The sequence below is a fragment of the Pisolithus orientalis genome, assembly GCF_024613125.1.
Source record: "Pisolithus orientalis strain OTSU chromosome Unknown F5J12scaffold_4, whole genome shotgun sequence".
NCBI classification, from domain to species: Eukaryota; Fungi; Basidiomycota; class Agaricomycetes; order Boletales; family Pisolithaceae; genus Pisolithus; species Pisolithus orientalis.
In genome coordinates this window covers 856,728-874,695 of record NW_026260785.1, presented here as the reverse complement: position 1 = coordinate 874,695, position 17,968 = coordinate 856,728, and the positions used below count along the sequence as shown (strand labels likewise).

General features: G+C 50.8%; 5 protein-coding genes across 5 annotated transcripts; all 5 read right to left on the bottom strand.

Moving 5' to 3' along the window:
- Window positions 1–149: 149 nt before the first annotated feature.
- Window positions 150–1,563, bottom strand: F5J12DRAFT_806143 (uncharacterized protein). Its single transcript, XM_051744592.1, has 4 exons — window positions 1,512–1,563; window positions 1,137–1,458; window positions 1,007–1,086; window positions 150–954 (listed from the first exon to the last, which is right to left on the bottom strand). Exons 2-4 carry the CDS (start codon window positions 1,276–1,278, stop codon window positions 340–342), a joined length of 837 nt encoding a protein of 278 aa, XP_051603594.1. The 5' UTR covers window positions 1,279–1,458; window positions 1,512–1,563; the 3' UTR covers window positions 150–339.
- Window positions 1,564–2,420: 857 nt separating this feature from the next.
- Window positions 2,421–3,829, bottom strand: F5J12DRAFT_806135 (uncharacterized protein). The gene is made up of 3 exons (XM_051744591.1): window positions 3,714–3,829; window positions 3,061–3,626; window positions 2,421–3,007 (listed from the first exon to the last, which is right to left on the bottom strand). Exons 2-3 carry the CDS (start codon window positions 3,556–3,558, stop codon window positions 2,918–2,920), a joined length of 588 nt encoding a protein of 195 aa, XP_051603593.1. The 5' UTR covers window positions 3,559–3,626; window positions 3,714–3,829; the 3' UTR covers window positions 2,421–2,917.
- Window positions 3,830–5,293: 1,464 nt separating this feature from the next.
- F5J12DRAFT_903509 (white collar 2 type of transcription factor) lies at window positions 5,294–6,578 on the bottom strand (the record flags this gene model as incomplete). Its single annotated transcript, XM_051748409.1, has 6 exons — window positions 5,294–5,410; window positions 5,465–5,539; window positions 5,596–5,717; window positions 5,770–5,957; window positions 6,020–6,248; window positions 6,308–6,578. The coding sequence occupies 6 exons, from the start codon at window positions 6,576–6,578 to the stop codon at window positions 5,294–5,296; spliced, it is 1,002 nt and encodes a 333-aa protein (XP_051603592.1).
- Window positions 6,579–6,920: 342 nt separating this feature from the next.
- Window positions 6,921–8,883, bottom strand: F5J12DRAFT_806104 (NAD(P)-binding protein). The gene is made up of 13 exons (XM_051744590.1): window positions 8,614–8,883; window positions 8,495–8,559; window positions 8,353–8,435; window positions 8,157–8,297; window positions 8,066–8,093; window positions 7,872–8,007; window positions 7,791–7,808; window positions 7,708–7,738; window positions 7,580–7,649; window positions 7,466–7,526; window positions 7,304–7,416; window positions 7,000–7,250; window positions 6,921–6,943 (listed from the first exon to the last, which is right to left on the bottom strand). Exons 1-11 carry the CDS (start codon window positions 8,758–8,760, stop codon window positions 7,375–7,377), a joined length of 822 nt encoding a protein of 273 aa, XP_051603591.1. The 5' UTR covers window positions 8,761–8,883; the 3' UTR covers window positions 6,921–6,943; window positions 7,000–7,250; window positions 7,304–7,374.
- Window positions 8,884–9,251: 368 nt separating this feature from the next.
- F5J12DRAFT_889068 (kinesin-domain-containing protein) lies at window positions 9,252–17,824 on the bottom strand (the record flags this gene model as incomplete). Its single annotated transcript, XM_051747300.1, has 20 exons — window positions 9,252–9,508; window positions 9,571–10,311; window positions 10,367–10,757; window positions 10,801–11,904; window positions 11,967–12,078; window positions 12,132–12,626; window positions 12,679–13,502; window positions 13,552–14,397; window positions 14,450–14,873; window positions 14,930–15,566; window positions 15,617–15,722; window positions 16,046–16,123; window positions 16,175–16,432; window positions 16,487–16,591; window positions 16,648–16,779; window positions 16,837–16,933; window positions 16,984–17,161; window positions 17,217–17,517; window positions 17,576–17,735; window positions 17,790–17,824. 20 exons carry the CDS (start codon window positions 17,822–17,824, stop codon window positions 9,252–9,254), a joined length of 7,281 nt encoding a protein of 2,426 aa, XP_051603590.1.
- Between the last annotated feature and the right edge of the window lie 144 nt (window positions 17,825–17,968).

The window sequence follows — 17,968 nt, the reverse complement described above, 5'->3', positions numbered from 1 at the left end:
GGCGCAAAGTTGTGCTACAACAGGCGACACAATAGCTGTCCACGTAAACGACAGTATCCGCGGATGCACGCCAGTAGGTTGGAGCAAAATTTCCCTAAAAGGCTTATTACTTGGCATTCATCCACACACAATGAAAGTAAAGGAATAAAACCATCTTAGTAGGAGTCGAAAACAATAAGACTGGATGACTGCAGGCAATTAGGTATGTACGGTCTACCGTACGAGTACTGATAGTGATGTACACTTGGGGATTAAACGGTCATCTTACATGCATGCTGTGAGTATCGGTATGTCAACGTTCAACACAATACGGTAGGCTGTCAGATCTTCGAAGTTATGCTATGCAGCAGCGTATACTTTCAAATTCTCAGGCAATCTGGTGAGAGGGCGGACAATCCGCGAACGACCACGCTCGGCGGCGGTAACATCTGGAGTACGAGAGTTCGAGCCAGAGCACGCGACATCGTCAGAGGTCTCCTCGACTTCGTTCTCCCCATACCCGAGCGCAATATCCGAATCGTCATCGCTATCATCCTCAGGTCGGTGCCGACAACGTTCGAGTTGATCGCGTGCGGGCAAGAGCCAATTGCTGTACCACCGTCCCAGAAATACCTTGATATCTGTTGATAGTTCAAGGTACTCCGCATTGCGGGCGAGACCCTCCCAGTTAACGGTGCCCCCTTTTAGACAGGCTTCGATGTGGTCGGTTTTTCCGAAGTAGATCCAGTGGATGAGAAGGTGTATCGAGCGGGGGTCAGGCACGGGGAGTAAGAGAACGGGATGAGATGAACGAGAGTCCAGGAGACGGGGCACTGGTTTTTCGGAAGGTACTGGCGATGACGATCCGTGGAGAACATATGACGACTGCATGGACTGGGAACGCTCAAGAGGAGAGACACCGCTGAACAACCCCTTGAGCAAAGAAGATTTGGCAGACAAGTAGTCAATGTGTAGCTTGTGGCGCAGCGTAAGCAGAGTGAAACGTATGCGTGAGCACAAAACATACATGGAGAGTGAGATGTGGAGTGGTATTAGAGGTTGCGGAGGGAGATGCAGGCGGTGGAAGGTGATTACGCGTGGGCACAACTGGGGATGGCATGGTAAGAGGGAGCAAGGGGGTCATTGGAACGCCATACTTAAGATGCAATCGGCAGTCTCTGGTCTGTTCCAGTAGCGGGGAGCAAGGGTGTGTAATTGGTCGATGATGTACTCGAGGGGAACATCAGCGAGGGCTGGTGGGGGGAAAGGCCGGGGTGAAAAAATGTGCTTGTGTGCCATGGGAGATGAACGAAGCGCTGCGAGGATGCGAGGGTCGCGTTAAATACATAATACGCAGGGCGGGGCTATTGTTATGTATGTCCTTGGGACCTGCATGGGTGACCAACATCATAACCTGATATTACATAAGCGGGGTAAAGTTAACATGGTCTCAGATCTGTCAGTCGCAAACACAATCTCCTGTACAGCAATATCAGAAATGGACAGCAGATGCGTCGGATCATAGTTATCACATCATATCACTGCCAAATAGATTCCTTGCGTCCGTGGTCAGATCTATCATGGATCTCGCACCAGTCGCAGTCTAATCAAGTCCCTTCCTAACAAGTACTGTGATTTACAAGCTCCGACTGAATCTAAATGTTTCACCACGACTCCTTACCCTGCCTCACTCAGCTAGATCTGACACTGATGTCCAGTTAATCTCTACCCCCGATTCCATGGCCTCTGCGTAGTTTATGTCGTGCGTAATGTTCTTGTGTGCCATGATCAGTCAGGGGTGCCAACCAATTACCGTCCGATACCACGCACTGCTGTCCGACATCAAGTGTCGTAGCAATCGGATAGGTATCAAGGGACGGTGAATATATAAGGTCATCGGAAGCGTCGGCTCGCACCTGCAGCGGCAAGACTACTTTCCGCACCGACGCAGTATACTAGTAGTGTGCTGCATTGTGTTCTGCGTAGAGTCAGTGCAGGAATACCACAACTCAAACTTCGAGTTCATTGCCTTCACGCACCAAGCCGATATCGCACGAGTAGGTTATCGGAGAAAGTTGCGGTCATTGTTGTAGTAATTTCCACGACGGAGTCCAACGTGGACCCTAGTAACCCGTCAATTCGACTGCAATAAATGTTCGCACTGCAATGTGATTATTGAGTGCGCACAGGACTCAGCTTGCAGACGTTTATTTGAGCCACGAGAATTTGCGCAATGCGGGGAATTTTGTGGCAGATTCAACAGATACCTTGGGGTGGGCTAACAGTTGGCTAAAAGTTCGAAAACACGACATACCAACCAGGCCACACGGTTTTCTTGCTTGTCCCAAATTTATTGGGGAACGAGGCAACATAGGCAGCGCTGGTAGCAGGAGGATTTACTCGATTTCCGCGTTAGCTTTGCTCCGGTTTGCCCTCGCGGGCGGCTCTGTATAGCCTCACGATGTCTTGTCAAGCCATCAGAAGAGAGCAACGTTCCAACAACTCTTCATTGCTGCACCAAAAGACAAGAAACTGCGCTTACACATTAAGACCACCAAAATCAGAGATTTACGGAGGTTAAAACGGAACAGGTGAAAAAGCTGGGGTGCCTTTCTACCCTCCAAGTCGACATGACAGCCTATGCACCTACGTCTCCAAATTGATGTTGCATTCTCCCAAACAGTCTTCAACTCTCCCCATGTTACCAACCGGCCGACATTCGATGCCGCCATTGACCTCGGGAGCGTGTACCGCCAGAACCCCACGATGACCAGGCTGAAGATGTGCGAATTGCAGATATGGTTGGGAGAAGACTTCGCACATCAACTGGGCAACATGTTATGCGCCCCGTGGTGACAGCTCCGATTCGAGGGCCTATCCATCAACACCATGGAAACCTTTCTGGCAGTGCGTATCGCGGCGCACGCCAGGATATACGTTACGTCCAATCCCACTTGAAGAGGGCAATGCAGCTCCCGATGCGCCAGAGTGAGAGAAGCAATGACTTTCTTTCTTGCCTCCGGTTTGTGTAAGAATGCCCAAGGTGTCACATATTGGTCTCCCTTACTTTTGGTTTTTCAGGATTGATGTTCGCCAGGCAACCGACGTTCTGCCCGCAAAAACTCCCTTGCACGTTATTGCTACGCTGTGATTGCATAGGATAGGGGAAAAGGTGAAGCACGCAGTGGTATATTCTCCTGGAAGATGCGGGCTTTCAGCCAGTGTCAATGTTACCTTCCAACGGCAGGAGACAACCGTGACCGGGCTATTGGCTCTTTGTCCACATGGTATCTCGGCCGACGGTTTCCTGGTGCTAATCGTGGTCGTCCGTTTATCGATGAACAACATGCCAATATGGAGGGGAGCTATCTCTTGCACGGGCCCCCAACGATGACTCGAAATCGCTTCTTTGTGTTGTCTAACTCGACGTGTTGGTAACCCCTTTCCTGGAGACTGATGTGACGGGGCCCAGTGGAGCCGTTTCTCTTGGTGTTTGAGTACCGTCCCGCCTGAATTTTGTGCACATGTGATGACCACAGCTGAACCCTCCAACAAGGCCATTCGGGGGTATCGACGCATTTTTGTCGAACTCGTAGCAGCCGTCCCCGTTGAAGGTGTCCTGCCATTAGTTAAAGGTATACGTGCTGGTGAGTATGGAACTCACCTTCCGAGTATGTTGCTTTGCAAACCGGAGGCTGGCATCTTGTCGCACGCAGAATTCTGATTGAGTTTAGATGTTACTGCCTACCAAGGTAGGTATTTTAGTTGGATTCTTCGCAAGGGTGGTCCTAGGATTTTTTTTCTCGCACTCGGTTTCTTGGGTATGCAGTGGGCATCGCCGGGAATCTTCCTCCCCTCCGTCCGGACTTCTCTTGCAAGGTCTGAATTGACCGCCCTGTCATCTTGGGGATTGCGACGTGTTTGGGAGTCATGCAATTGGACGGTGGACAGCGGTAGACTGGATGGGTCTTCCCAGGTTGTCGTGTTGCTGTTGAAGCACACGGTCACCTGTACCCGCGGACATTCTTGGCGAGGAGACCAGCGAACGCAGTATGTCGTTCACATCGCTAGATGACGACCTTCTTCGCCGTCCGCTACAAACAGCGGTAGCCTCTAAATATTCCCTTGGTAGGGGCCTGGCGTCCGCTCAAGTGGGTGAACCGGAGGACGCCGACGTCCAAATAGTACATGCCCTGGTTGTGCCCTCGAGATGGGACCAGCCCGGCCCTTGGCATCGCCTCCGTGGGCACGTGGACAAGAGTGAGCCGGGCAGTAGGTCAACAATTGCTTGCCTTGTCCGCTCTCGAGGTCTGGTGGCTCGAACTACCTCCCCCGTGCTTTCCCCCATTTCTGCGTTTCAAGGGACAGTAATAAGACGATGGGCTAGAACAAGGCTTCCAGAAATTTGGCGAGGAGTCGTCTATACTGACTAGTCTGTCACAGCTTGTCCCCTCGATTGCACGTCATCGGATGTAAGTTCCCCCCCTACTTTTTTGACCTTCACCTCGAACAATGCAGTAGCGGCACAAAGCTGACGGTACTGTGGAGCCACTGACAGCATTTAGTTGTGGGGTGCTGGGGCCTGCGGTGGGCTGTAGACTACACTAACATACGAGCCACAGTGACTCCATGGTGTATCGTTTTCAATACAGACATGCGAAAATGGGGTTTGGAGAGGAGATGTATATGTACAAAGTGGTACTGTCCCTCGCCCCACTTTCATCTCCACACAGAAACCTAGACTATCTACCCAGCCATCCTCGTATATTTGGTGGGGCGCTGTTTCTAGAATAATTCTGGGGTTATGCATACGTCTTCTACGCCACACTTAGAATACTATCAGAAAACGTGGGGAGGATGACACGTAGATACGTATCATTTATTTGCAGGGGACGCACCATGACGAGAAACTTGAGCGGAGATCGCGGACGAAGCACGAATGTCATATGGCGCGGTTGTTTCCGTGTTGAAATTGTCCTCCGCCCACCATCCCCGTGACTTAACAACCATCTGTATGCCAGTCCCATTCACCGAATTAGCAGGCCAAATGTTCGATGCCTTCGCCGTTAGTACTATGATACATTACAGTGCAGAGTCCGTCTTGCCCTCCCGTGTATGTGGGGCCTCTAGAACAAAATGTCGCGAAAACTCGGAAATAAAGGGATATCGAGATAAAGAACGAAATAGCGTCTGAGTTTTCCCAGTCAACTGATCTTGTTCCGTGTATGTACGATCTGTATGACTATCCTGTTCGCGTCAGCAAATCGTCAGGTCCTAGGCTAAAATTATACCTCGATTTTGGGAGGTGTCATATTCACACACACCCACCACTTGTTCCCACCGCACTCGAGTTTTCATCAGCTTTATTACGGATTTCCTTGGCCCACCGCAGTCCACATGCGTTGCATAGCGTCTTAGGTCCTTGGGGACCCTGAAAATGCGATAGATCAACTCATGACCATGGACTTCAAGGTCACTTGCATACCTTTCGCCATTCTGGCGAGTCCGTTCTCCCACATGTCACGCAAACGTATTGCTCTGTTGTATGCATCTTGCGCATCTGAGGAAGAATGTGTGAAAAGCAGTGCTCTGAATGCGAAAAAGATTGCTAGTAACCTTTTTGCGCCTTGACGTGTCATCGCTTGCGTCCTCGGCTGGCTGTGTTCCAGAAGACGAATACTGTCCTCGAAGCGAGTGCGTACTGTGTGGATCGTATCCAGCAACTCTTATCTGGTTGGCTTGTTGCGTGAAGTCATCGCAAGGTAGCCTCGATGATTGATAGTGCACTACTTGGGGGTAACGACCTCGATACATTAGTGGCGCCCCCGCCGGTAGCGGGCATTCCGTGGGAGGTATACCCAACCGACTTTGAACTCCCAGCTGTGGGGATTGTGGGAGAGGATGTGCGAACTCGCAGTTCCGCAAGCCGTCGTTGCAAGCGCTCATTTTCAATCTTGAGCTCCAAGAATGTGTTGAGCCTTGACATTAGGAACAAGATCAGTTCCCCGCAAAGAGTGAGTTGGTACGGTTGATCACTCACATAGCGACGTTGCGACTTGGATAAGGTTTGGCCACAGCAAGGAAACAACGAGGAGAAGTTTCATTTTCCAGATATAGCGGGTAACCTTTTAGCTCGAATAGCACTTGTGATTGAGGTATGTGCTGTATTACGAATCCGTTTTTGCATTGCAGACGGATGTATGAATTCATCTCTTTACGCGTATGGAGCGAATCCTGGAACGCCACATAAAACGTCTGCTGGTCCTCTGCTGTGATAAAACAAGTGGGATGAAACGTGGCATCCAGCCAATATACATGATATACTTACCGTTGACAAAATCCAAGAAATTTCGATCAATGAGTTCGGTGTCTCGCCAACCCAGAAGCTCTATGATGGCTCTCCCGCAAAACCAGACTTTGGCATCACTGGAGAGGACGAATATAATGGCATCTGAGAGTTCGTTAATGAGGAGATCGGCCCAACGCTTCCTCTTGGTAAACTCAAACGTCGAGGGTATTTGGGACGCGTTAGAACTCGAGACGGGTCTTGGTTGTGGCTGTCTCTGTGCCGTGCCAGTGGAGAGGGAGTGGGCAGACATTGGAGAAGAAGAAACGGCCCGCCGCTAATTAATGCCCGGAATAGTAGTGTAACTTGTATACCAACCACAACCTGTTATGACGTCGTCGCCTGTGTATCAATTGCCTTATGCCGCCGGCTGAGATACCCAAATACGGAGCCAAACGCCCACTCCACACCCCCGATCTGCAGCCGCGGGATTAGTCATGTGATGTATTTCTCCCGTCACGTGGCTCAGTAAGACACGGCTTCGCCTTATTCGTCTAGCGCACACCTGTGCACAAGCACTACTCCCGGTCATCTCGGTGGCGGCGTTTGGGGTGGTTGCCTCCTGGTCGTTCTGCCAAGATCCTGATTCTTCTTTTCGTTTCATGCTCTTTACATAAGGTCTTCCACCTATTCTCCATACACTGCCTGCTCTTACTAGGAGTCCATCGAGGCAGAGATATCCACTCTACGACATGTTAGCACAAGTGGCCGAATACATAACACAGTCTAGCCAAACCCAAAACCACGAGAATCTAAGTTCTAAAAGGTCGGTATCCCTGCAATTAAAACATATAACTAGGCGGTTTCTAGGTGTACCGTAACTAGCCAACGAAAGTCCTCAAATAACGCAGTATCCTCCGTCAACCCGAATCTCTGTACCTGTCACAAACCGCGATGCATCACTGGCCAGGAATACAATCGCTCCCTGTCATAAATTCAGCGAAAAGTCCTTGGGAGAGACCGATATAATCAACGCACAGCAAGGTCTTCTGGTTCACCCATCTGGTCAGGCGCACATGGTAAGTTCATCACCTTTGGGTCAATGACGGCTACCTCACCTTGCCCATAGGTGTGAGACTCTCCCACGTTTTCTAGTCATACGTTCAATCAAGTGCTTGCCATCAAAGTTGACACACTAACCTTCAGCTCTTGATCGTGTGCAAGGATCGTCTTTGTGAGCTTCGTAAGCATGTATCCAGGACTATGACAGCAACTTGAGTCTCCACGCCTGCGCAGCTTAGGAAAACCCCATGCCTTAATGTATTGACCCGAACACCCTTCTTAGCCCACTCCACTGCTAAACTGGATGCCATGTGTCTCACGGCTGTGTACATACGTAATTAGAAGTGAACACCTGTGTTGCACAGGAATTGGAAACGAACCAGCTTTAGACGCATTATACGGAGTTTGTGGCTATTCTGTTTTGAGACACTTCTATAGCGTGTGTCGGGCTCTAGCTGCGCACCTGGGGTATATTAATGATCTATTTCCGGCGAAGTCCAAGAATCAGCAAAATCGAGAATAAGCCGAAAGGGGGTCGACTCACAGAAGCACTCATACTCGCGACAAGCACGATAGATCCACCTCCCTGCGGAATCATGCTCCTTGCTGCTTCGCGTGCCGTGAAGAATGATCCGTGTACATTGATGTCATACAACCGCTTGATACGGTCAAAGGGATAGCTATTGAAGGGAATGTTTAATGATCAGTGAAATGATACAAGTCCGGACGCTTTCTCACTCGAAAGCAGAATAGTTCTCCACGATACCTACACCGGGCACGGCGGAATGACTTGATTAGCATTCGTGGCTAGCATTAGCAAGGCACATACCCGCAGAGGCCACGACAGAGTCGATCCGCCCAAATGTGTCGATGGTAGTCTTGAAGGCTTTTTGTACCGAAATCTCGGAGGACACGTCGCAGCCAATCCCAATTACCTCAAAGTCCTCGGGTGTTGCATCGGTGTTCAAAGCTGGTCGTTAATTCAATGACAGATCGGATCTGGCATACTTTCCCTATAGACTAACCGCACACATCGGTAATCAGCTCAGCAGCGGCTTGCTTGGCCTCGTTTTCCTTCAAGTCAACGATTGCTAGCTGCGTGCATCCACTGCAATAACTCGGCTCAGTATGCTGCCGTTGGCAAAGGCAAAGCTTAGGGAGACGTACGATTGAAGGAACGCTCGACAGAATTCGTGGCCCAATCCTCTTGCAGCACCGGTAACAAGACAGACCTAGCGAGGACGAGATGACTGGAGTTACTCCAACACCAAACCTCGACAACGTACCTTCCCATCTAATGAAAATGATGGAAGAATCCTTTTCGGTATGGCTCCACTTGAAGTGCTCTGGTATCTGGCAAGATGGCTTGCACGAGGTATCACCGCATTGCGCAATGCTCTGGATTGGACACGGGCGAGAACACACGGGTTCATTTTGAAGAACGGATGGATGGGTGCGGTGTGGTTGGCAGATGGGATTTAAAGTCAGAGGCCTAGGAAGATCCGGAACTTACGACACAGGCAACTCCACTTAACAGACATGACGTACAAGATCCGGGGCCACCGCGTCGCAGCCAAGAGGCCGAAGTAAACGCTGGTCTATCCCGACCTCACTAAAATCCAACTTAAAGGTGTCTTCCCAACAGCTTGCCAGAAGTCGACAGCAGTCCGTCGTCATATTATTATAGCATCCATTGAGTGTTGTACCGACTTGGCGATATTTCATAGTAAACCATATAAGTAGCGAAACCAAGGAGCGGAAGGAAATCAGACGGGAAACAAGGGTATCCGTGACAGGCCGAAAACACGCAAAAGGTATTGGCACGTGTAATAAAACAGCGGAAGTAGGACAACTGTAACGGCATACAGAAAAACGAAAACTTAAATCCATCCACGCATGAAATTAACAAAGTCAGTAAATCAAGCTAGAGGCACGCAAACTTGGATTTGCGTCGCTGGATCTCGTCCATCCTTGAGTCGAGCTGTGCGCGGGCTCGTTCCTTTGCCCGGCGCTCCTCGTCGAGTCTAGACTCCAAGGACTGCTTCTCTTCCGCGATCGACTTCCGCACTGTAGCAACTTCTCGACGCGCATCCTGGAGTTCGTTGCGAAGACTGTCTATCTGCGAATTCAGAGAATCTCTTTCCCGTACGAGTTCCGTCGCTTGCATTCGAGCTTTGCGAACTATTGAATTCAGCCGGGTGAGCAAAGCTAACTCCACCAAAGATGACGAAACAGTTACGTACGATTCTTTTCGGACTCGCTCAGAGAAGTTTCCAGCGTACTCACGAGGTCCATGTGCGTAGCAAGATCACTCTCACAGTGCGACAACTGCTTGTTGAGCGTCTTGATCATTGCCTCCTGTTCGTTAATTTGCCGTGCTTGGTCTTCGATCTTGGCGGCTACCGCCTTTGTGTCCAAAGACGGGACGCCTGGAACATTGATGGATAGAACTGAGGTTGCTGGCGAATCCGTGGCTTGGGAGTCCCTCGAAGACGAAGGGGAAATAACCGAAAACTGTGTCGATACGCTGAAGTTGGATTCTTGGGGCTTGGGAGCTGGTGGAGGTGGTACGGATGGCGGAGGGGTCGGGGGTGGAAGTTTACCGTTTAGATTATTTATCCTGGTAAACGAAAGGTTGCGCTCTGGGGTGGCTCTGGATGACTGTGCATCCTGTACGGTGGAGCTGCGCGCAATCTGAACTTGCAGATCGCGCAACGCATTCTCCTGCCTAGTTTTCTCTCCCTGTAGGGTATCTTTCTCGTCTTTGACACGTTGCAGGCTTTCCTGCATCTCGGCAATAAGAGAACGATGTTTCTCCAATTCGTTAGTAAGTGATTGGCGCTTCGAAGCTTCTTGAACAAGTTTGGCCTGCTCCGTCTGCATCCCTACAAGTTCAGCCTTGAGCTTCTCCACCTCATCCTCGAGCTGGTTTTTTTCCAAGCGAACGTTCGCCAAGTCCTCTTCCATAGTTGCCACGAGTTGTGCTTTGTCAGACATTGCGTGGTCATGCTCGAGTTGCGCTTGCCCAAGCTGGCCCACCGTTGTCTGATGTGACTTTCAGCTCATTCTTGAGATGTTCGACGTTCTTTAGTAACATTTCACGTTCACCAGAGTGTGCAATTTGCAGTTCCTCGAGAGCCAACGCTGAGCGCTGTCTTTCTGTCTCCAACTCCTGTCTGTGATGGTTCTCAGAGATCTTGACACCGGCACGAGCGACGTCAAGTTCTTTACGGAGAACAGAGCGCTCATTCTCGAATTCGTCGCACAATGCTGAACGGCGTTGTTCAAGTTCCGCAAGCGCGGTGGCAGAGTGTTCACGCTCCTCTGTCAGCTGACGTTCAGCTGTTGCATAGAGTCCTTCAACGACTGCGAGGTGCTGTTTCTGTGCATCCTCTAGAGCGCAGCGGGCCACAAGCAAGGCAGCCTCTTGCTTCGCTTCAAGTTTCGCCGATTGCATGAGAATGAGAATCAACAAGAGACTTGCGTTCCTCTTCGGCCTTCGCAAGTGTGGCTTGCAACATGCTCTCCTGCGACGCTTTTAGCTGTGCAATCTCGTCGTCGTGGTTACGAGCCAATTCCTCGAGAGCCGCAGCGTGGGTCCTCTGCAGAGCCTGAATGGTTGAGTCGTGCTCCTCGCGCGCTTTAGTCGCCGAAGCTGCAGCCTCTTGTTCCAGTTGTTGAAAGGCCTTGGTAAGGCTCTCGATTTGTGCCTCAGATTGTTCCCTGAGTACCGCCATCGCAGTTGTGTGTTCCATTTTCATATGCTCTCGTCGAGACCTGTAATCCTCTTCTTTGCCGGACAGAATACGAGCATGATCAGCTTTGAGCCTTTCCATATCTTCCGTGTACAAGGTTTCCTTCCGAGCAATGGCTGAAGCATGTTCCTCCTGCAGCTCACGAAGAGCCTGGTCACGGGCGGATTCCGACTCTGAAAGGGAACACTCCCGGGCTTTCTCAGCCATACGGATTTCGCTTGCATGATCTTCCCTGAGGCGCTCAAGCATCGCCGCGGCTTCGTCAGCCTGCTTTTGCGAAGCCTCGGCATGGTCATTACGCAACTTCGTTAGCGCGTTGTAGTACTCTTCTTCGGTGCGGTGGAGGTCGGCAGCAGTAGCTTCCTCTTTGCTCCTCATGGCCGCTTCGTGTTCAGCAGAGAGCTTAGCGAGAGCAGCCTGATGTTCTGCCTCGAGTCGCTGAAGAGTGGAACTAGCTTCTTGCAAGGAGTGCTGGAGTGCAGAATCATGCTCTGCTCGTAACTTGCCGAAGTTTTCTTCGTGCTCCCGGGTCGCCTTTTCAAGAGCAGCATTCGCTTCGTTGAGTTGATCGCGAAGGCTCCCAAGAGATGATTCATGTTCGTCCTTGACACGTGCAACATACTCGTCGACCTCTTTGCTCTTGGCATCTAAGGCTTGTTGGTGGTCTGATCGCAACGCCTCCATAGCAGCTGCATGGTCAACTTCCGCTTGCTTTATGGACTCCAACAAATCGTGCTCGCGCTGACGTAGGCTTTCTAGCTCTTCCAGAGTGTTGTCATGCTTAAGACGTAGACCTTCGAGTTCGGTGGACATGTTGAGAGTCTAAAGGTTTCACAATATCTGGTCAGACAGTGCTTCCATGATAAGACAGAGTCACCTCCTACCTGATCTCTGGATAGTATTACCAATTCATCGTGTGCGCGTCGGACCTGAGTCAACTGCTGGTTCAAGGAATCGACCAGCTCCTGGTGCTGTGATTCTTTCTGAGCCATCGACCTGATAAATTTCGGTCGAAAACATGTTCCTTAACCGAACAGTAATAAACGTACAGCATTAGTTCGTTTAGCCGGTCAAGCGATTCGTCAACTTCAGTGTCAGGACTTGCGCCATTTGGAAGTGGGGAAACACCGTGAAGTGCCATGCTTTTGCGGATAGCCTCGAACTTCTGGGCTGTAGTTGGGGAGAGATGCGTAGAGGGATCGGTAGCATCAGTTGATACCGTAGTCACTGACGGCGCGACAGCAGAAATCTGCTCCTTCTCTTTCAAAGACACTTCGAGTGCAATGATCTCAGCTTCCCTTTCCTTCAGTACCTCTTGGAGCCGCATAATCTCTCTCTCCATACTAACAATAGATCGGTGCTCCGTTGGCGTGCTTCCACCGTTAGGGCTGGACAAGGAAATGGACGGAGTTGAGTGATGAGGGGAGGGAGATTGTGGAATTGGGCTAGAGGTCCCATGGCTTGAACCAGAGATTCTGCGTGATCGCGCCAAGGATAGCTCCTGTGACAACGACACCGACGGCAAAAGTGACTGGGACAATGACCTGACAGACCATGAGCATGTACCTTATAAAACACAAAGTTGCACAATCATACTTCGCATGCAAAGAATCTGAAGAAGCTGCTTGCCTGAAAAAATGCCGCTTCCCAGATGCGTCAAAATGCGTTGGATCACCTAGTGCTTCTCGGCTCCTAGACGCTGTCATCCTTCTCCTGAAAGTTGGCATTTCTACGTTCTCTGCGGGCGATTCTGGGATAGTTGGATTAGAGAGCTTAGCTTCTTGAATCTGAGCCGCAAGATCTGCGATCTCTTGCAAAGCATTATGGTACTTGGCAGAGACCGAGGTCAGGTCAGTTAGGGTGGCTGCGTATGTTTGTTGGAGATCGGCTAATTGGGCCTCGACCGAAAGGTCGATCTTCGTTGGCGTCTGGACACCAGAGGAGGGGTTAGATATCCCGTTCTTTGTGGTCGTCAGGTCTTCAAGGCCACGCTTTGCCTGTTCGACTTCGCCAATCACGCTGCCCAATCGAGCGCGGTCTTCGCCGACTTCCTTTCTCTTCTGTTTCCACTCCTCCATCTTCAATTCTAACTCCCGAACTTTCTTCTCTCGCTCCTCTAAGTCGGTCCGCCAATTCTCCCCGTCGCTCTTAAAGTTTTCCAGCCGCGTCTGCAACGTCCCCACCTCCTCCCGCCTCCTTTCACCCTCACGTTCAAGATGCTCCACGCTCTGTTGGAGGGAGAGGATGGATTCATCGGCTCGAGCGAGACGCGACTCCAATTCCGTAATGTAGGTAATGGAGTGTGCTTCCGCTTCCCTGTACCGGGCAACTTCGCGTTTCAAATCCGACAGCGACTCGCTGGAGGAAACGCATGTCTCGTCATATGATTTCATCTTCTCTTCCAGGTCACGAACATAGGCCTAAAGGCAATAAGTGAAATGAAAGGCACATGAGAAGGCGGCCACATACTTCAGTTGAAGCCTCCCGCTCGCCTAACTTGACCAGACGCGTCCTCAGCTCCTCCACATAAAGTTCCGTCGCAACGTGTCTTTCAGCAAGCTGTGCAAGCTCCTCCTCCTTCTCCTCCACCATCTCGTTGGTAAGGCGCAATGCTGCACGATTCAAGCCAAGTTCTGCTTCCATGGCACTGATGGTTTTCTCGTATTCCTCGATGACAGGCCCAACGATCTCCTCGTATTTAGCCGTGCCCCCTATACTACCACCTGAAGACTGCCGGTGTTTTTCGCCAAGTTCGCGACGTAACCTGGCAAGTTCCTCTGTCCGCTCCACGTATTTCTCCCGAAGATCTTCGTAATTGTTTCGCAACTCCGACATCTGCTGGAGAACTCTCTTGTTGGGACTTTCTGTAGAGTCGCTTATATGTGTCCCCAGACCATGGGATCCCGGGGGGATGATGGCTCCTCCGTCTTTAAGTTGTTTGAGTTCCTTACGGAGGCGGGTAACGGTGCCCTGGAGCCATTCGATGTCGTCCCACCCGTCCTCCTTTTCATTGACGGTAACACGATTCTTGATATTTCTTGCGCGGTTAGCATATTTCAGGGTGTTCACCGTCTCACCGACATTCCACTCTGTCGGACTGACACAGGCAATCATCATTGTATGAGCATTGCCTCCGAGTGAATCTTGCAAAAGTCGTGTGAGTTTCGAATCACGGTAGGGGACGTGCGAGTTGGTATGGGACTTGGACCGCGCCGGGTCTCCTAGAGCAGAGATGACATTTCCGAGGGCCAAAAGGCCGCTGTTGATAGATATTCCCTCTTTAATGCGTTCGCCGGCCGCAGATGTTCGTTTGAGCTGAAGAACAGTCGATGACTGTGACCAAAGAGAGAAGCAGAATGGCACTTACCCTTTCAGAACCAGCCAAATCCACGAAATGGAATTTAGACACTATCGTCGTCCAACCTCCAGCATCGTCATCAGCAGCGTCCGCTCGGTTATCAGGTGGTCGTAAACCTAGCGAACTAGCCGGTCGCAATCCGGCGCCTCTTCCCATCGCAGCCTGAAAGCTTGGTGTAGAAGGTCGTCCCGGAGTGGGAGATGACACCCGGGCAGAAGAGGGGGACCCATTCGCATGTAAGGAGCCCGGACGGGCGAGGCGAGAAGGAGAGCGGCCAGAAGGAGGCAAAGGGGATGACGAACGGGGAGGTACGCCAGAACCAGTGTATTTCTTCTGAGTCAATGTCAAAGAGAAGATAGCGTGAGAGCGTGAAGATTGTGCGTTCATGTCAGTCTCGTTAGTGCGCCTTATTGAGGTACCCTGGCGAATCAGGCTAGAAATGGAAAGAAATGAATGTCGGTTCCATAATGGGAGGGGGCGAGTACTCACTTCATAACTTCAGCATTGCTACGTACGGTGACCTCACGGAGGCCTCCCCAGATAATAGAGCCATCTTTAGCTTCTCTGATTTGAACTTCACGTCGAACGCCACCCGTGTCGTCCGAGCTGAGAAGGTCGATTAAATCCTCGTTATAAATCTCTATGAAAGAGCCCTTGATGGTATAATTCCAGGATGCACCACGTTCTTCCTTGAGCTTCCTCGCTTGGACGAAAATGGTAGATACAGCCCGTGGTATTATCCCCATGCCATTGTGGGGATCCGAAGGGTTGGCGTCCAGATCTACGCCAGTCATGGTGAATGTCTTTCCGCTGCTTGTTTGGCCATAGGCAAGAACAGTACAATTAAAACCTTCCAAGAAATGGGAAATGAGGGGTAGGGCTGTACTTGTGAACATAGCATGCTGTGTGGTATTTGGGGAATGGACTTGGTCAAAGGAGAAGACTTGCTTTTTCGCAGTCGGCGTGGAAGGCGTAGCGACAGCGGTGGCAGACCCGGAAGCAGTTGGAGCAGCAGAGGACGCGTCGATGGTTACGCTTGTGTGAGACGTGCCATGGACAACAATCCTCTGAAAACGGGCAGGTATGGACGCTGTGTCTTGGGAGGTCGTCGGTCGAATACGCACGGCTGTGAAATGTGAGCGGACAGCGAAACAAACCAACGGGATATGAACTGACCGACTTGCACAGGACGTCGTCGAGCCAGGACGAGGTCGACGACGACGAGGGCGCCATCGGGAGTGAGATGGTGTTCGAAGCTGGCAAGGCTACTGCTTGGTAGTCCCTTAGGAATTGTGTCAGGGACACGGCGGTTGCCGAATCAGGCTAAATTTTTCTACTGTTCGCATGGTTGGCAAGGTTGCCAGACAGAAAGACAGCACCACGTCACGCAATGAGTGAGTGTATGTATACGAGTAATACGGGTATGGAGTAAATCAGTACACGGAACGAACGAGAAAGAGATGAAAAAGAAAAGATCGTGAGCTGTGTAGTACGCGATGCAGCGTGTCGTAACGAATGTCTCTGACTTCTCGGCCATATTCTGTACCGGAAGCCCTCAGTCAGTCTACGGTCTCAATGTCTGACAAAATTTCATCGCGGACTTACAAAGGTTGCAACGAAAAAGAATGCCTGTAGTTCCCGAGCGTCCCTCACCATGCCCAGCATAATTAAAGTATTGCCTAGCTGCACCGACTCGTCAACTCATGGAAGCCAAATCTTGATCATCTGATCGACCCCAGCAGATGCAACTACGTTGACTAATTTCTCTTCTCCTGTCTTCGAGTCAGCTCCATCCGATCCGTTGGCTTTGCTGGACACTCTTTGCCGTCCCCATGCCAGCGTGGCGACAAAATGTGTATGCGCCTCAACCGTTTTTATGCATCGGCCAGTCGCAAGTTCCCATACCCGTATGGTCTTGTCGTCGGAAGCAGACAGTAACAGTTTGCCAGAGGGATGGAACACGAGCGCTCGCACCCAATTGTCATGTCCAGCCTTTCACCTCACGCCGTTAGCCATACTGACGCGCAGAAACGCCGGGCTACCCACAAGATTCTTCAACATCTGACCACTCTGAGTATCCCAAAGCTTGATTGTCTTATCTCTGGAACCCGTCGCCGCGTATGCCCCTGGTCTCTTGGTGCGGTCAGTATTCTGAATCAAAACAAAAACATCAAGGGTACGACGTAAATATAGGGAGTATGACCGACCGGGATTCCTGCCAACTCGCGAATCGCATCATATGATGCTATAGGAGCAAAGTAGATGATCTCCACTTGGTGCTCATGACCTCTGAGCTCCATTTTCTGCTCTCCCGTAAGGGGGTCAAATATCTTGGCCGTCTGTCATCCAAACGTGTCAGTAGCAAAAACCAGGGAGAGAGATGCAAGAACCCATACATGATCTTTTGATGCACTGGCAAGTAATCGACCGTCATCTGACGGTGTGACACAACGGACCCAGTCAGTATGACCGCGTATGGTGCGCACGAGATGCCTAGGAACAGTGAGTGAATATCGTTCCAGCACCGAGCGGACAGGACGCACGTCGAAGCGACATCAAATATTCTGATAGAGTGATCCCAACTTGCACTGACAATATACTGATCTCCCGGCATAAACCGCACTGAAGAAACTGCGTGATCATGTCCTGTCAGCGTCTTTATATTCTTCCACTCGTTCTGCGAGTCCCATATTTTGATGAATAAATCAGCAGAACACGTTACTGGCCAAACCCTCGGTTGAAAATATTCAAACATACGTTCTGCCACAGAACTCACCTAGCAAATGGCCCTTGTGATCAAATTCTACGTCGTTGACCACTTTCTGATGGCCTTTCAACGTTCGCTCAAATTCCCCTGTCTCCCAATCCCATATCTTGACGGTGGCATCTTCACTTGCGGAGGCTAGGAGCGAGTACTGTGGATGAAATGCTACACGGGTTATGCTTTGCCTGTGGCCAGTAAGAACGTGCGCAGCAGGGGCACGCGGAACCCAATCGGCTTGCATGGCCGCACGTTTTGAGGGGGCAAGTGAAAGCTCTTCCTGAAGAGATGCGTTTCGAGTCTCAAGGTCCATGATCTGTGATCGGGGGTGAACTGCATCGGGGTCCTGTTGCACGACGCGACGGAGCCGATACCTTCTTCTGCAGACGAATAACACTGGTCCATTTCTTCTCCAGAAGGCCTGCATACTTGGCTTTGGGGTCTGGAGTATACTCTACACCAGTGTCTTCCTTTAGCGCGTTGTATGCCGAGGTGAAATTGTTGGCACGAAGATATTCCAGCATAGACTTATGCCTGGATCGAGGATGAGTTAGCGTTCAAATCACCCGCGTCGGGATCATCACACACAGTTCCTCCTTCTGCCGCTCAGAAAGCAAAGACATGATGACTCCGGCGCCTTCACTTGACCGTTTGAGCTTGAAACGAAACGGAACAAGAGGACGCGAGAGTGGATCGTCGAAGTTGTTGCTCGCAGCTGGCTGTTATCTTGTTTTGCCTTGTTGGCCATTCCCATTGCCTAAGTAAGA

What these genes read in the sequence shown, in the direction of transcription:
- F5J12DRAFT_806135 (XM_051744591.1), bottom strand. Translation starts at nt 3,558, where the DNA reads ATGCGTCGATACCCCCGAATGGCCTTGTTGGAGGGTTCAGCTGTGGTC. An exon ending in TTGCCTGGCGAACATCAATC is followed by an intron (nt 3,008 to 3,060) that starts CTGAAAAACCAA and finishes GGGCATTCTTAC; the next exon opens with ACAAACCGGAGGCAAGAAAG.
- F5J12DRAFT_806104 (XM_051744590.1), bottom strand. Translation starts at nt 8,760, where the DNA reads ATGAACCCGTGTGTTCTCGCCCGTGTCCAATCCAGAGCATTGCGCAAT. An exon ending in CATTTTCATTAGATGGGAAG is followed by an intron (nt 8,560 to 8,613) that starts GTACGTTGTCGA and finishes CGTCCTCGCTAG; the next exon opens with GTCTGTCTTGTTACCGGTGC. An exon ending in GAGAACTATTCTGCTTTCGA is followed by an intron (nt 8,008 to 8,065) that starts GTGAGAAAGCGT and finishes TCCCTTCAATAG; the next exon opens with CTATCCCTTTGACCGTATCA.
- F5J12DRAFT_806143 (XM_051744592.1), bottom strand. Translation starts at nt 1,278, where the DNA reads ATGGCACACAAGCACATTTTTTCACCCCGGCCTTTCCCCCCACCAGCC. An exon ending in GACTGCCGATTGCATCTTAA is followed by an intron (nt 1,087 to 1,136) that starts GTATGGCGTTCC and finishes TGCCATCCCCAG; the next exon opens with TTGTGCCCACGCGTAATCAC. An exon ending in CTCCACATCTCACTCTCCAT is followed by an intron (nt 955 to 1,006) that starts GTATGTTTTGTG and finishes CTGCGCCACAAG; the next exon opens with CTACACATTGACTACTTGTC.